General features: G+C 35.1%; 1 protein-coding gene across 1 annotated transcript; it reads left to right on the top strand.

The window, feature by feature from the left end:
- The first annotated feature begins 8,288 nt into the window (after positions 1–8,288).
- On the top strand, positions 8,289–12,785 carry LOC137646963 (uncharacterized). The gene is made up of 2 exons (XM_068380033.1): positions 8,289–11,069; positions 12,340–12,785. The coding sequence occupies exons 1-2, from the start codon at positions 8,304–8,306 to the stop codon at positions 12,751–12,753; spliced, it is 3,180 nt and encodes a 1,059-aa protein (XP_068236134.1). The 5' UTR covers positions 8,289–8,303; the 3' UTR covers positions 12,754–12,785.
- Positions 12,786–18,346: the final 5,561 nt, after the last annotated feature.

Genomic DNA, 18,346 nt, shown 5'->3' with positions numbered 1-18,346 from the left:
GAAACTCGATAGCATCTCATTAATTCGTTATAAACATTCCTAATGAAAAAAAAAAAATAACGTTTTACGTAGCTATGACTAAAACTATTGGATTAAGAATGATAGCTTTAAGTTTTACTTTTTATATATATCGTCACCATTCAAAACTTCTTACTTTTTCTCTTCTATAAATATAATTGGATTTTTTTATCTCATTTATATAAGATCTATTCATAGACTTGCCATCAAATTCACTTCATGAATATGCACTAATAAAGTTTATTTTCTCTTCATTCGTAGGTATCTGGGTACGTTATCCAAGGAACATTCTAAATAACAAAAGGTAACTTTATCGTATGTAGCCGTCGTATATCAGGAAAATCATATGAATATATGAAGAGCTATGAGGAAAGAGTACTAACGTTTTTTGACAGTTTCTTAAATACACAAAATAATACTCTTGTAACTCTATTATATCTCTTTATTATTATGTTTTATTGCATTTTCTAAAAAGTGGCTTCTAAAACTAGAGAAATAATATTAAAAATAATTAGACAGTTTCAGGTATTCATAAATGACTATGGAAACTGATGGTATTTCTAGATGATACTTAGAAAATTATAAAGGTATATAATTTGGTAGGAAACATTAAAAGCAGAATAAGGGTTAGAGATTCCTATTTGCTAAGATAATAAAGTTATTTTTGTAATAGAAATGGTTTCAAAATTTCATTGTTCATTTTATTATTGATGATGTTCAATAATGCATAATTATTTAATACAAAATTCTTGAAAAGGGCAACATGATATTATCATACATATAATAATGTAATAGTGTAAGCCCCCTGTGGCCGCGGGGGCATATAAAAATTAGAATAGCGCCAACGTTATCCCTGCGTGTCGTAAGAGGCGACTAAAAGGGACGGGACGAGGGGGCTGGGAACCCCCTCTCCTGTATCTACATCCTGAGAGACAGCAAAAAAGAGATGGAGCTGGGGGGAGAGTGACTGCTCCCCGCACTCTAGTTTTGGGGTGTTTGAATGTGCGTGGATGTAGTACGATAGAGAGTAAAAGATGTGAAATTGGAAGTATGTTTAGGAATAGAAGGAGGGATGTATTGGCCTTGTGTGAGACGAAGATAAAAGGAAAGGGTGAAGTGATGTTTGGTGAAATGTCTGGTAGAGAGTCTGGGATTGAAAGGGGAAGAGCGAGAGAGGGTGTGGCTTTATTGCTGAGTGAATGGATGACAGGTAAAGTAGTGGAATGGAAGGAGATATCATCTAGGTTAATGTGGGTAAGGGTTAGGTTGGGTAGGGAATGTTGGGCGTTTGTCAGTGCGTATGGGCCAGGTAGTGAGAAAAGTGAAGAAGAGCGGAATGAGTTCTGGAATGAATTAACTAGGTGTGTAGAAGGACTGGGTAGAAGGAATTATGTAGTTGTCATGGGTGATTTAAATGCTAGAGTGGGCGCTGGAGAGGTAGAAGGTGTCATTGGGAAGTATGGCGTACCAGGTGAAAATGGGAGTGGCGAGAGACTGGTGGATATGTGTGTGTTGAGCAAGAGATGGTGATAAGTAATAGCTTTTTCAAAAAGAAAGATAAAAATAAGTATACATGGGTAAGAGTGGCAAATGAAAGAGTAGTAGAAAGGGCATTAATGGATTATGTGTTGTTAACTAAAAGAATGTTTGGAAGATTGAAAGACGTGCACGTGTTTAGGGGTATGGCTAACGGTATGTCTGATCATTTTTTGGTGGAAGAAAAATTAGTTGTAGCAAAAGTGTGGGGGAATAGAGTAGCTGGATGTAAAAGGGAGCTAGTGAGGGTTGAAGAGCTAATAAAACCGGGGGTAAAAAGTAAATATCAGGAAAGGTTGAAAATGACATATGATGAAGTGAAAGTAAGAGAAACTGGCAATTTAGAGGAGAAGTGGAAGTTAGTAAAAGAAAGTTTTGTTGGGATTGCAAGTGATGTGTGTGGCAAGAAGGTTGTTGGAGGCAGCATGAGGAAGGGCAGTGAATGGTGGAATGAAGGAGTGAAGGTAAAAGTGGAAGAGAAAAAGAGGGCGTTTGAAGAATGGCTGAAAAATATAAAGAGAAAAATGTGGAAGTAAAGCCCAAGGTACGTGAGGCAAAGAGGGCAGCTGACCTGAGGTGGGGTCAGGGATTGGGTCATTCATATGAAGAGAATAAGAAGAAGTTTTGGAAAGAAGTGAAGAGAGCAAGGAAGGCTGGCTCAAGAATGAAGAGACAGTGAAAGATGGAAATGGGAGGTTGTTAAAAGGAGAGGTGGCAAGGAAAAGATGGGTGGAATATTTTGAAAGTTTACTGAATGTTGAGGATAATAGGGAGGCAGATATAATTGCTGTTGCAGGTGTTGAGGTGCCAGTGATAGGAGATGAGAATGAGAGTGAGATTACAATAGATGAAGTGAGGAGAGCACTAGATGAAACAAGAGTAGGAAAAGCGTCTGGTATGGATGGTGTGATAACTGATATGTTGAAGGAAGGGGGTGTGACTGTACTTGAATGGTTGGTGAGATTGTTTAATATGTGTTTTGTGTTGTCAATGGTACCAGTAGATTGGGTTTGTGCATGTATTGTACCACTATATAAGGGTAAGGGAGATGTGCATGAGTGTTGTAATTCAAGAGGTATTAGTTTGTTAAGCGTAGTTGGAAAAGTGTATGGTAGAGTAATGATTAATAGGATCAAGGATAAAACAGAGAATGCAATCTTAGAAATACAGGGTGGTTTTAGAAGAGGTAGGGGTTGTATGAATCAGATTTTTACAGTAAGGCAGATATGCGAGAAATATTTAGCAAAAGGTAAGGAGGTGTATGTTGCGTTTATGAATCTGGAGAAAGCGTATGGTAGAGTTGATAGGGAAGCAATGTGGAATGTGATGAGGTTATATGGAGTTTGTGGGAAGTTGTTGCAAGCAGTGAAAAGTTTCTACAAAGGTAGTAAAGCATGTGTTAGGATAGGAAATGAAGTGAGTGATTGGTTTCCGGTGAGAGTGGGGCTGAGACAGGGATGTGTGATGTCACCGTGGTTGTTTAACTTGTATGTTGATGGAGCGGTGAGAGAGGTGAATGCTCAAGTGCTTGGACGAGGATTAAAACTGGTAGACGAGAATGACCATGAATGGGAGGTAAATCAGTTGTTGTTTGCGGATGATGCTGCACTGGTTGCAGACACAGAAGAGAAGCTTGGCCGATTAGTGACAGAATTTGGAAGAGTGTGTGAGAGAAGGAAGTTGAGAGTTAATGTGGGTAAGAGTAAGGTTATTAGATGTACGAGAAGGGAAGGTGGTGCAAGGTTTAATGTCATGTTGAATGGAGAGTTACTTGAGGAAGTGGATCAGTTTAAGTACTTGGGGTCTGTTGTTGCAGCAAATGATGGAGTGGAAGCAGATGTAAGTCAGAGAGTAAATGAAGGTTGTAAAGTGTTGGGGGCAGTTAAGGGAGTAGTAAAAAATGGAGGGTTGGGCATGAATGTAAAGAGAGTTCTATATGAGAAAGTGATTGTACCAACTGTGATGTATGGATCGGAGTTGTGGGGAATGAAAGTGACGGAGAGACAGAAATTGAATGTGTTTGAGATGAAATGTCTAAGGATTATGGCTGGTGTATCTCGAGTAGATAGGGTTAGGAATGAAGTGGTGAGAGTGAGAACGGGTGTAAGAAATGAGTTAGCAGCTAGAGTGGATATGAATGTGTTGAGGTAGTTTGGCCATGTTGAGAGAATGGAAAATGGCTGTCTGCTAAAGAAGGTGATGAATGCAAGAGTTGATGGGAGAAGTGCAAGAGGGAGGCCAAGGTTTGGGTGGATGGATGGAGTGAAGAAAGCTCTGGGTGATAGGAGGATAGATGTGAGAGAGGCAAGAGAGCGTGCTAGAAATAGGAATGAATGGCGAGCGATTGTGACGCAGTTCCGGTAGGCCCTGCTGCTGCCTCCGATGCCTTAGATGACCGCGGAGGTAGCAGCAGTAGGGGATTCAGCATTATGAAGCTTCATCTGTGGTGGATAATGTGGGAGGGTGGGCTGTGGCACCCTAGCAGTACCAGCTGAACTCAGTTGAGTCCCTTGTTAGGCTGGAGGAACGTAGAGAGTAGAGGTCCCCTTTTTTGTTTTGTTTCATTTGTTGATGTCGGCTACCCCCCAAAATTGGGGGAAGTGCCTTGGTATATGGATGGATAATAATGTAAAATGAATGGCATGTAATCAATACCACATCTCTTATGGTATAGGCATGCCATTATTATCTTACCGGTACTTTGTAGGTGCTATAATTGTGTAATATATAATTATTGACTTAAATTTTTTTTTACAAAACTTTTACCTGAATAACACTTCTCAGTGTTGAAGATATCCTGTGACGGTAACGGTAAGTACTTAATTTCAGAGCTCCGTAACCTTTCAACGGTCGTTACATGATATTAATTAATCATTTCATGATGAATTTATCCTTAGTAAATGTTCACATTTACGTTGAGACAATTGTCGAAGGAAATGAGTCATTTCATGTGAGGATTAAATTTTCCTGCGTTCATCAGTCTGAAAGTGTCTACTCAACTTAATTAGGTTGTGTAACATCTGTGATATATTACTAAGTTATCTTTGGAAGTTTTCAATACGTTTGGAAAAAGAAGTTGATCAGATTTAAAATCATATTCTTTGCTTATGAATAACTTTCTCTTATATTTCGTTTTTTTTATCTGTTGTCAAATGTCTCGAAAATAAGGAAATATTACCCTAAGATATATATATATATATATATATATATATATATATATATATATTTATTTATTTATTTATTTATCTATTTATATATATATATATATATATATATATATATATATATATATATATATATATATATATATGTGTATATGTATATGTATATATATATATATATATATATATATATATATATATATATATATATATATATATATATATATAGGGTAGTGTTCTTGGCCCATTACTTTTCATACTATATACACATGACATGTGGTTTGGCCTAGAAAACAAGCTTGCTGCATATGCAGATGATGCTACTCTCTTTGCATCAAATCCATCCCCTGAATGTAGATCTGGGGTTGGTGAATCCCTTAATAGAGATATAGCTAAAATTAGTGCATAGTGCAAATTATAAGGTATGATGTTGAATCCTAACAAAACTCAAAGTATGATTGTAAGTAGGTCAAGGACGGTGGCTCCTCAACATCCGGATCTCAGTATTGGTAATGTTTCTTTAAATTTGTATGACTCTTTTAAAATTTTAAGTGTGATTCTCGACAGCAAATTTACTTTTGAGAAACACTTTATGTCTGTGTCTTCTTCAGTTGCACAAAAAAAATTGGTTTATTGAGAAAGTCTTCCAAGATTTTCGGTGATCAATATGTTCTGAAGAACATGAGTGGTTTTATAGTTTATATGTAACATATCTGTTTTTGAGGTTGTTAATAGTTTATATAGGACATATCTGTTTTGACATTGTTACTGTTTTAGAATGATTTATTGTTAACTTGATCTCATCATTTATTTATTCCCTTATTTCCTTTCCTCACTAGGCTATTTTTCCCTATTGGAGCCGTTGGGCTTATAGCATCTTGCTTTTCCAACGAGGGTTGTAGCTTGTCTAGTAATAATAATAATAATAATAATAATAATAATATGCGCGTATATATATATATATATATATATATATATATATATATATATATATATATATATATATATATAATGTGTGTGTGTGTGTGTTTGTGTGTATTCATTTAATTTTGAAATCTACGGCATGTATGGATGCCTTTACTTTTTCTTTTAAATGATTATAACTTATATGACTGAAGATAATATATAGCGAAATGAAAGAATCCTGTAAGATTTTTCTGATAACGTTATTCGATATTCAACTGCCGTGTTAGCATTAGGAGAATCGATTGCAGCAGAAAATTAATCGTAAGTCGAAGAACATTTTTATGTTAGTTGAAAGAGATGTTGTTAAGGTGATACTCGAATTTATTTTATTATTGATTTGGGAAGAAACTGTTGTTTTATCATATTAATCAGTGACTGATATGATAAGATCCTGTTCAAGTAAAGTTTATCTACTTTGACGTAAACATTCATACTAATCTATATAATTTTTAACTAAGGTCCACACACGCAGGCACACCCACAAATATATACAGTATATATATATATATATATATATATATATATATATATATATATATATATATATATATATATATATATATGTATATATATATATATATATATATATATATATATATATATATGTATATATATATATATATATATATATATATATATATATATATATATATATATATATATATATAGTGAATAGGCAATGTCTTTGTGTCGTCCAAAATTCGAATATAGTTTCTCTTCGGACAGACTGTCCTGCGGATAGTTTTCAGAACAGCAGCAAAAATATATTTACTTTTTTCCAATTATTGTTTGGAGTCGACACGTGTTTCGGGTCACTTTGTGATCCTTCTTCAGAATTACATTGAGTTTTAGAACAACATTCTAATATAAAGGTATGGTGGTGATAAATTGATGCAAAAATATTTGGAAATTCGGAAACCTTTCAACAAAAATTGAAAACTTTAGATTCCTTTAAAGTAAGTACAAAAATTTAAGATACTTTTCTTTTCAAAACATAAAGCGTTTTTCAAAAGGTTTCACAGAATTTCACGAAGCTACCGAAAAAGTAAATGTATTTCTGCTGTTATCCTGAAAACTATCTGTAGGACAATTTATCTGATTAGAAACTATCTTAAAATTTTGGACACCAAAATATATTTTGTATTCGTTATAATCGTCGAATAACATGCCCAGTACTGTATATATATATATATATATATATATATATATATATATATATATATATATATATATATATATATATATATATATATATGTATATATATATATATATATATATATATATATATATATATATATATATATATATATATACATACATACATATATATATATATATATATATATATATATATATATATATATATATATATATATATATATATATATGTATATATATATATATATATATATATATATATATATATATATATATATATATATATATATATTATGACGGAACGTCATAATTATTAGAAAAAACTGTAAAAAATTATTAGTGTAAATATGATATTATCGGGTGTTTAATGTTCAACGCCATCTATTATCAGTTATGTTAACTATTCTACATTATCCTTGGTTTCTTTTCCTTAACTTAGTCATACAGATATTTGCATTCCTTAGCCTTCTTTGCACTTGTAATTTGTGTTTTTCTTGAGAGAACTATTTAGTGCAGTGTTGAAAACATCTCTTTCTTTTGTTTATTATAATTGTTTTTGTGTTTTGTGATATTACTTGTGAAAGTAATTATATTGGAATTTAAGTTTATTTACTAAGTATTAAATTACGGATTGTCTTTAGTGTTTAATTAAGATCCCGCTGGATTGGAGAGGTAATTAAAAGAGGTAATTAAAAGTGGTTAAAACAACAAGTGAAGCAGACAAAAAGAATATTTTTGTTGGTGGTGATATTTTAAATTTATGAGGGATAACTTGAGTGATTACAGACCAGTAACATCCCCAAACCTAGCCACCAGGCAAGGTTCACTCAAGTCCGTCATAAGTGGGGGCCTGTCCGGGATTGATCTAGTCTTTTTGTTTGTGACTATTAAAGTATAAAGAAACTCAAGAGCATTGTTTATGAAAGTGATTTGTATTTTTATTGATGTTTTTTTTGTTGTTTTCTTGCCAATCCAATCCAGCATTTCATATCACACGTACGCTGAATGGTTCTCTCACTCAAAATCGGTATCTGTAAAATAAAGGATAGACTAGTAATCAAATATTAATTGGTTGGGTTCTGTGCTATGCTTAGCCTTCTTCTCCCGCCTTATTTTACGAGCCAAAATCAAGGTTCTCTTCTGCCATAAACTACTTCTTACATGCATATTGTGCTAATCTAGATATCATGTTTGTGTGCTATCGTGAGACCTTCGATCACTAATTGATCTCGGCCTTTATGTTGGCCATCCAATTTCAGTTAATCCATTTTCAGACTGTGTATTCTATTTGCGGTCTCTTTAAAATTGTCTTGAAATTGTTGTAAACTTCATTATTTTTGACTGACATTTAGCTTATTTTTGGTGTCAAATGTGTGTATATTTAAATTAATGGCATAAGCTAGTGTGAATACAAAGCAATGATATAATCTCTCTAATAACATTACTTTTGGTAATCCTTCAGAATGTCGTTTAATTTGGAGAAGTTTATGAACGATATAAAAGGAGAAATTTTGAATTTACGTTATGCCAAGAAACAGGAATTATTGTCTGTAGCCCTGAGATGTGATCTTGAGGTCGATCCAAAATATGTGAAAGCTGTCATTATTGATAAAATCCTGCAATTCTTCATAGATGAGGGAATCTTTGAAGATGATGATGAGGACATCGATGAGTTGCGCTCCCTTACTGGAGCATATGTCACCCCTGGAATAGATCCGAAAATAGAACAGTTGCGTCTTCAATTACAATTGCAAAAAGAACAACAGAAAATGGCTGCACTAGAACTTCAAAAGCAGCAGCAACTATTGGCATTAGAGTATGAACACAAGTGTAAATTGGCTGAACTAGAGATACAAAAAGAACAGAAGTCGGCAAATATACAGATTAAGCTGAAAACTGATGGAGAGATACCCAGTAAGTTCGACATACTCAAAGCAAAAAAGCTGCTTCCTGATTTTGATGAAAAGGACCCAGAGGTATTCTTTACAACGTTCGAAGACACTGCTAAAACCTTGAAGTGGCCTCAGGAGCAATGGGTAATGGTTGTCAGAAATCAGTTCAAAGGTAAGGCAGCATATGTAATCTCTCAGATGGTTGAAGTAAAGGAGTATGATGTGATTAAAAAGGCAGTTTTAGATGCTTATGCCATCACAGCTGAAGGTTATCGGCAACAGTTCCGGCACTTTTACAAAATGCCTTCACAAACTTTTGTTGAATTTTGCAATGACAAAGTTAGGCAATTTACAAAATGGTTGCAAAAGACAGGTGTTTCAGATTTTGAATCCTTAAAAAATCTTATTCTAATGGAAGAGTTTATTAGGAAATTGCCAAGTAACATTGCTACTTTCATTCTTGAAAAGGGAGAAACCAACTTGTTGAAAGCAGCCAGTTTAGCTGATGATTACTACTTGATTCATAAAACATTTAAACCATTTAATAAGTCTACTTTTTCTCAATCATCCACATCATATTGTTCCTATTGTAAGCAGGAAGGGCATCACATAGAGAACTGTCCTAATCCTTCGTGCAAGAAGTCTGATGTTGGAAAGAATTCTCCGAACCCTAATAGGAAGGATAATAAGAAAACTTTTCATGTTGCTGCTCAAGAACTTGATGGGGACGTCTTCAAACCTTTTACTTGTAAAGGCACCGTGAATGGTATTCCAGTTACTTGCTTACGAGATACAGGATCCTCCCAAAGTGTGGTAGCTCTGCCTTCACAGGACTTCAAACTGAGACATGAGTATGTTACTGTTTCGGACCTCAGTACCACCAAATCCATGCCTTTGGCAGAGGTGAATTTACAGTGTCCTTACTATCAAGGTAATGTTTTAATTGCAGTTTCACGAGATCCTTTGCCTTGTTCATCTATCCAGCTTTTAATTGGTAATGATCTTGCAGGGGCCATTGTTAATCCAGTAGTATCTGATCCTGATATTCTTATAGAAAATGAATCAAATAAATTAAATAATGCTGTTATTCAAATGACATCAATTAAACCAATTGTTATAGATAGTGGAAATAGAGTAGAGAAGACATTAGACCTTATAAATATGACCAAATCAAATTTCAAGGACTTGCAAAATAAAGATCCTGTTCTTAAGGATCTTTGGAAGAAAGTTGCAGAGCCAGATGATCATCCCAAAACTCCTTACTTTTATCTTGATAATGATTTGCTTTTTCGACATTTTAGGTCCTCCAAAGCACCAGCAACCACAACATGGTTTGACTGTCATCAACTGGTTCTACCACTCTCTCTAGTTCCAGCTCTTCTTGAATTAGCCCACTCTCATGTGAACCACTTTGGGGTCAACAAGACTTACTCTACCTTAGCTGAAGACTTCTTCTGGCCTGGGATGAAGAAGGACATTCAACAATTTATTAAAGCATGTCATCATTGCCAGACTACTGGCAAACCCAATGAGAGACTTCCACCAGCTCCTCTTCAGCCCATATCCGTACCAAAGTTTCCCTTTGAGAGGATTATCATAGACTGTGTTGGCCCAATGCCTAGGACTAAGCAAGGTAATGAGTATTTACTTACTGTTCTTTGCCCAACAACGAGATATCCCATAGCAGTGCCAATAAAAAATATAAATGCAAAAACTATAATTGGTCAACTTGTCAAAATTTTCACAACCTATGGATTTCCAAAGACATTGCAATGTGATAGAGGCACAAACTTCACTAGTAAGCTTTTTCAACAAGCTATGAGAGAATTCAATATTCATAACATATATGCTTCTGCTTATCATCCTCAAAGTAACGGTGCTCTAGAAAGAGTTCACCAAACTATTAAAAACCTTCTTCGGAAGTACATGCAGGAAACTTTGGAACAGTGGGATAGAGATATTGATCTTCTGATGTATATTATAAGAAGTGTACCACAAGAGTCCACTGGAGTGTCCCCTTTCGAATTAATGTTCGGAAGAAAGCCCCGAACCACTCTCAGTATGGTGAAGGAAAATCTAATTCATAACAAGGAAGAAGAGATTACCAACATTTTGTCATATCTACAGGAGCTAAAGGATAAAATTATATCACTTCATGTATTTGCTAATACTAATCTTTTGCATTCCCAGGAGAAGATGTCCCGCTTGTATGATAAAAAGGCAAAGCTTCGTGTATTTCAGTCAGGAGATGAGGTGCTTGTATATCATCCCATACCCGGTTCCCCCTTACGTGAAAAATTTATGGGACCTTACAAAGTGCTTCAAAGAATTTCTAAGGTAAACTATGTTCTCTCTACTCCTGATCGTAGACGATCAAAGCAACTAGTGCATGTGAATTTGTTGAAGGCATATCAAGCACCTATTCAAATGGTAAGTCATCTCTCAATTTCTCCTGAGGCGAAAATACTACCACTGGAGGAATCTTCCTCAGAGTTGCTCGTGGATCTCCCTGACGATGATCAACTAGTCAACTGGAAAGACAACACCAACAGTCAAATTCTAAAATCCTTGCCCAGTTATTTTACAGGAATACCATCTTCTCAAGAGAAAATTACTATCACAATTGCTCTCCAGGTTTCATGAAGTATGTTCTGACAGTTTGCAGAGAAGTCAAACCATTCAACATGATATCGTCATCGAGTCAGGTGTTACTCCCATACGCCAGACGTACTACCGTATGGTAGGCAAGAAGTTGGACTCGTTGAAACAAGAGGTACAGTATTTACTAGATAATGACCTTGCAGAACCAAGCACTTCACCATGGGCTTCACCCTGTCTCCTAGTACCTAAACCTAATAATCAACTAAGACTCTGTACTGATTATCGTAAGTTAAATAAGGTAACTGTAAAAGATTCATTCCCATTACCTAGAATCAATGATATCCTTGATAGCAATGGTAATAAGAAAATTCTTACACGGATAGACTTAATGAAAGGCTATTACCAAGTACCTCTAACTCAATCAGCTAAAGAAATCTCATCATTTATAACTCCATTTGGGTTATTCTCTTATAAGGTCATGCCATTTGGTTTAACTAATGCTCCTGCCACCTTTCAAAGGATGATGTCAGAGGTAATAAGAAATATGAAAGACACCTACGTATATCTGGATGACGTGGTGGTAGCTAGTGACGACTGGGACGAACACCTACGGACCCTCGAAGAACTCTTCCATCGCTTCAGATCTTCAAGGTTAACGGTTAATTTGGCCAAGAGTGCTTTTGGGAGAGCTAAGGTAACTTATCTGGGGCATACCATCGGAGGTGGAAGTATAATGCCCAAAGACGTCAACATTGCAAGTATACTTGATTATCCAATTCCAACAAACAAGAAAGAGTTAAAATCATTTCTAGGAATGACTTCATACTATTCTCGCTTTATTAAGAATTACTCTGAAATCACTGCGTCTTTATATAATTTAACATCTCCAAAGATCTCTTTTTATTGGGAAGAAAAGCATCAACAGCTCTTTAATAATTTGAAAAGAGTATTTATATCTAAACCCATTCTTAAAGCTCCAAATTTCAATCAAGATTTTTTACTCCAGGTAGATGCAAGCAATTCGGGATACGGTGCAGTACTTCTACAGATGTCATCAGCTTGCAAGTCTGGAGATGAGCCACCACTGGACTACTTGTTTCCAGTATCTTATTTCTCAGGCTCATTCAAAGGTTCACAAATTAGATGGGCAACCATAGAAAAGGAGCTTTTTGCCATCATAGCTGCTCTTCGTCACTTTGCTCCATATTTAGAATGCAACCACAAGGTCATCGTCTACACAGATCATCGACCTTTAACCTTCCTGGATAGATCACGACTACTGAACGACAAATTGTTACGCTGGTCGTACTATCTAACAAGATATAATCTTGAGCTCCGAGCGATCCCAGGACGTCAAAACAAAATTGCCGACGCATTATCCAGACTTCCTGCTATCTCTCATCCCAGCCATCCTAAGTAGGATGCTCTTTGGGGGGAGGATCTATGACGGAACGTCATAATTATTAGAAAAAACTGTAAAAAATTTTTAGTGTAAATATGATATTATCGGGTGTTTAATGTTCAACGCCATCTATTATCAGTTATGTTAACTATTCTACATTATCCTTGGTCTCTTTTCCTTAACTTAGTCATACAGATATTTGCATTCCTTAGCCTTCTTTGCACTTGTAATTTGTGTTTTTCTTGAGAGAACTATTTAGTGCAGTGTTGAAAACATCTCTTTCTTTTGTTTATTATAATTGTTTTTGTGTTTTGTGATATTACTTGTGAAAGTAATTATATTGGAATTTAAGTTTATTTACTAAGTATTAAATTACGGATTGTCTTTAGTGTTTAATTAAGATCCCGCTGGATTGGAGAGGTAATTAAAAGAGGTAATTAAAAGTGGTCAAAACAACAAGTGAAGCAGACAAAAAGAATATTTTTGTTGGTGGTGATATTTTAAATTTATGAGGGATAACTTGAGTGATTACAGACCAGTAACATCCCCAAACCTAGCCACCAGGTAAGGTTCACTCAAGTCCGTCATAATATATATATATATATATATATATATATATATATATATATATATATATATATATATATATATATATATATATATACATATATATATATATAATATATATATATATATATATATATATATATATATATATATATATATATATATATGTAATAGTTAGAATAGTAATATTACATGTTTAAAACAAATGACGTAATATGTCATGTTGGTTGGAAGAGCTAACCGTGAGATTTGCTGTAGTCATTCAAATTGTAAGCAGGATGTATACTGCTAAGTTGCCATTCTTTCTTAATGTCAACACATTGTCTCTTCGTGTGAAAGTTTGTGACGTCACCGGATGCAGGTGTCTTCCGATTCCGTCACTTAGCTAAATTAAAGCAAGTATACGATATTTGGGATATCGGTAATTTGTTCAGTTCATATCTAAACTTCACCAGAATTGGTCATGTGGACCAACACAGCTTCCTCCAGTGATGGAGATGTTTAACTCAGTTGTTTATTCACAATAAAACTTAAAAACCATTAAGATGTATTCAGTAAACCATTTAAATACATCTGAAACAACTCATACTCAAATGTGTGCTTAAGACAGTAGCACACTAATAAATGGTGGCAGCGGTTAAACTCTAAGACAGCGATTAAACTCTAAGAATTAGAGAAATATCTTCAAGACTTCAAAATAAATAGCTGTAAAACCAGAGAATGATCTTCAAGACTTCAAAATAAAAGCTGTAATACCTGATAAAGATCTTCAAGAACTCAAAACTATCTACAAGAATCTACAATTTTGACTAAGTCCAACGGAAATGCTAACACCAACATATGTTAGTATACAAATTGAATCTTCAATCAACATCCTAGGAAACCCAAGGACTGGCGTTCAACAATTGCAAAACATATCCAGGAAGAACTACATTCAACAAGAAACTAGAACGAGACATCGCTAACAAAACATCAAGAGAGAGAGAGAGAGAGAGACGACGAGTCGACTTCATATAAAGCTAAGTACAGAGATTTTGTTTTCATTTCAGTTTGGGCAGTGAAGTGTAGTTATCACAAGTCGTTAGTCAATTATTACTGGGGTGAGTGAATTCCTAAACTTTGTTATAAGAAACTCCGAATTCTCATTTAGAATTTTTCTTTCTTTGTGCTAATTCCTTTTTCTTTCATAAACTCTTGGGGGGAAATGTATTGGGATTAGTAACATTGTTGGGGGAATTTTATTATACATATGCGTTTACGCAGTGGGCGTCTGTACTCATATAGATATTTTAATAGGATTGAAAGGGGTCAAAGAGATAGAAAAAAAAAATACAGCAGTCATGGCTCCTCCTGTCAGCCCTACCCCTGGACCTAGTGGTGTAGGCCAGGCTAATCCTCCTCCAATTGTGACGCTTGTAAATGCCAGGTCAGCAATCCTTCCTTTTCAAGGCCGTGTCAACGGGTTCTTGCCACAAAATGTGGAGTCATGGATTTCATCCGTTGATGCCCATTTAAATGCCAAACAAATCGTAGATCCTTTTGTACAATTACAAGAAGCTAAAAGTTTTATAGATTTTTCTAAGGGGGATGCGAGTGCGTATTTAAGAGGTGTTTCATTTCAGGAAGCAGTTACTTGGGATGATTTCAAAGTTAGGTTACGCGCGATCTATGGGGGTGAGGAAGCTTTGGATGTAGTGTTAACGTTACGAAATACACTTAATCAGGCCACTATGAATCGGCTTAATGTTGTTGAGAGAGCAGCTCTCATAGCTGATAGGCTTAACGAATATCAGGACATTTTAGGTAATTCCACTTGGGTTACTAACGATAATATCTCCGTGAAAGATTTTTTACGATTAATGTATTTAACTTGCATGACACTTATGTTGCCTGAAGCTTTAGTGCGGTGCTTTGATAAGAAGTTAATGCCTGCAAGTACGGAATTGGATGTCTATAAACAGATAAAGAAACACATGTCCAAGTGTCCAGATCTCGATCCCGTGTTAACTCAAGTTTTTGCTAAGAATGAAACAAAACCACAAACAGTGAACGTAATTAACAATCCAGTAGCGGGAGTGACGTGTTACAACTGCAAACGTCAAGGTCACATAAGCGCAGACTGTAGAACGAAATTTTGTTCAGTTCACAACACAGGATCACATTCTTATAGTCAATGTTACGCGCGTAAGACACAACAATATCCTAGAAATACACAGTCAATTCCACAGTCAGTTCCATATGGAAATAAAAAGAAGAATCCTCATTTTAACAATAAGAAGAAACAACAAAATGTCAATGCAGTTCAGAGTCCGAAACAAACAAACACTTCTTCAAATATCGCTGAGCCTGGGCCGTCAAACCAGACCTCGCAAAGTCAGCCTAATTTTCAGAATGTGCAGAGCAAAGCAAATACCACATAGTTAACTCTAGAGGGGAAGAGAGTGATGTTGGGTCAAGGTCATTTATGTCAACATCAATAGTATTGAATAATCAATTTAATGTTTTATCAGATAATTGTGAGACAATAGATTTTCCTATGAAACACACGGCCGAATTAAGTAAAACAGTGCATGCTCCCGTAGATTTGCAACGAATTCATACAATAATAAGCCAAAATGAGTTACGGCCAACCTTATATGCTGTAAATTTAGAACACAAATCCTTTACGTTATTTTTTGACTCTGGTAGTCCACGTAATATTATGGATTTGAAGACGCATCATTTGTTGTTTTCGAACTTTCCGATTGAAAAATCAGGAATCAGACTTTCAGGTATAGGAAATAATGAATTGAACGTCATAGGCATAACTCATATTCAGTTCAGAGTCGGTAATCGCACGTTTGCCGATACATTTGTTGTTGTGAAAAACATTAATATGTATCCAGCTGTAATTATAGGATACCCATCTATGGGAAATCAAAACATTATCTTAGCTCCTGCAAAGCACGGCGTGTATATCAAAGGGAAATTCTATAAGTCTTCTAATACTTTAAAGTCAGTTTTGGATAAAAAGGAGACGACAAATGTAACCGTAACGTACGTTGAAGAACCAATAACTTGTCTCACTAATAAAGAAATAATATACGCGACCCAGCAGAATTCTCGTTCACCCGTAATATCATCTTGCACGCAATATATCGAACCAAACATACCTTCGAATTTAATAGTGCAAATAAAGAAAACACTACCGGGATCTGAAATATTAATCCTTTCCGATACTTTGAAAACCAACGGATTGTCTGTCACACAAGCTATTTATACAGTAGGCTCACATCAGCAATGTAATATCGAAGTCTGTAATCATTTAAATAACACTTTAGTAATTCACAAAAATCAACATATCTTGGATGTAGAAGTTTATAAACATCGTATTCTTACCGTTGCTGAAATCAATCACTCTCAATCAGTTGCGGATGAATCCCTTTTACGATCTATTAAAAATAAAATCAGTAAGGACATTCAAGACGAAGAAATTCAGCAGAAAATTTTTGAACTTTTAAATAAATATACAGATGTCTTTTCCACTACGGATGGATCCTTAGGAAAAACAGATGTGATCGAGCATCAAATAAGGTTAAAAGACAAACAGAAAATTATATATGTACCCTCGTACAGACTCCCTATGAAATTCCAGAATGAAATAAATGATGAAGTAGGTAAAATGTTAGAGGAAGGAGTCATTAGAAAATCAAATAGCCCTTATAATTTTCCTTTAATAGTTGTACCGAAAAAAGATCGAACATGGCGTATCTGCGTCGACTTTCGTCGTCTAAACGAGGAAACGATCCCTGATCGATTCCCAGTGCCATGTACTGACGATATTTTGTCTTTATTAGGTCAGAATAAATATTTTACCAGTTTGGACTTACTTAAAGGCTTTCACCAGATATCATTAGAAGAAGATAGTATCCCATACACAGCCTTCAGCACAGCCAGGGGACATTATGAATTTTTACGGATGCCTTTTGGTTTACGTTGTGCTCCTATAACATTTACAAGAATGATTAACATAGTGTTTGGAGACTTGTTAGGGGATATATTGCATGCCTATATGGATGATCTTGTAATCTTTTCCAACACCTTAGAAGAACATCTACGTAAGTTAGAACTAGTACTACAGAGATTAAGACAACATAACTTAAGGGTAAAGATTAGTAAGTGTGAATTTTTCAAAACAGAATTGATATATTTGGGTTTCATGGTGTCAAGCCAAGGTCTTAAAGTAGTCCATGATAAGGTGTCGGCTATACGTAATTTTCCCATACCTACTAATGTCAAGGGAATACAGCAATTTCTGGGTTGTAGTGGATATTACAGGCGTTTTATACGCAACTATTCAATAATAGCCGCTCCTTTAACTGATCTTACGAAGAAGGGCGTAGATTTCATATGGTCTGAGCAACATCAACAGGCGTTTAATACTTTGAAAGATGAACTGTGTAGTTCTCCTATCTTAAAATTTCCTGACTTCGGTAAGGAATTCTTCATTGCAACAGACGCCTCAGACTTAGGAGTAGGAGGGGTATTGCTTCAGCAATATGATAAACAGTTTTTCCCGATAGCTTTCTATTCTCGAAAATTGAGAACTTCCGAAAGTAAGTATGCGGTAATAGACAAGGAAGGACTAGCTATTGTTAATTCGCTAGTGCATTTTAAGTTCATAATTTACGGTTATCCCGTTAAGGTTCTTACTGACCATAAACCACTAACAGAGTTCTTTAAAGGCTTCAATCACAGCCCTAAACGAACTCGGTGGCATTTAATCATTCAAGATTTTGGCGCAAGAATCGGGTATTTACCTGGGAAAGCAAATATCATTGCGGATGCATTATCACGCAACCCCGTTTCATCTTGTACGGAGTCTTTAGCTGAATTAATAGATATATCAACATCCATGCCTATTGTAAAAACAATATCTGAACAAGAAGATTTAGGCTGGAGTGCTGAGTTGTTACAGACTGAGCAAAGAAAAGATCAGAAAATAGAAACAATTATAAATGCTTTGAAAGGCAATCATAAAGAAAAGGAATATATAAAGTATAAG

This window comes from Palaemon carinicauda, chromosome 9 (assembly GCF_036898095.1).
Source record: "Palaemon carinicauda isolate YSFRI2023 chromosome 9, ASM3689809v2, whole genome shotgun sequence".
NCBI lineage: Eukaryota > Metazoa > Arthropoda > Malacostraca > Decapoda > Palaemonidae > Palaemon > Palaemon carinicauda.
This window is presented reverse-complemented; position numbering and strand designations above follow the sequence as displayed.

Bases quoted from the DNA above. Each gene is read 5' to 3' on its own strand.
- LOC137646963 (XM_068380033.1), top strand. From the start codon at position 8,304: ATGTCGTTTAATTTGGAGAAGTTTATGAACGATATAAAAGGAGAAATT. The intron at 11,070-12,339 runs GTAAACTATGTT...TTTTTACTCCAG, and splicing joins TGCTTCAAAGAATTTCTAAG to GTAGATGCAAGCAATTCGGG.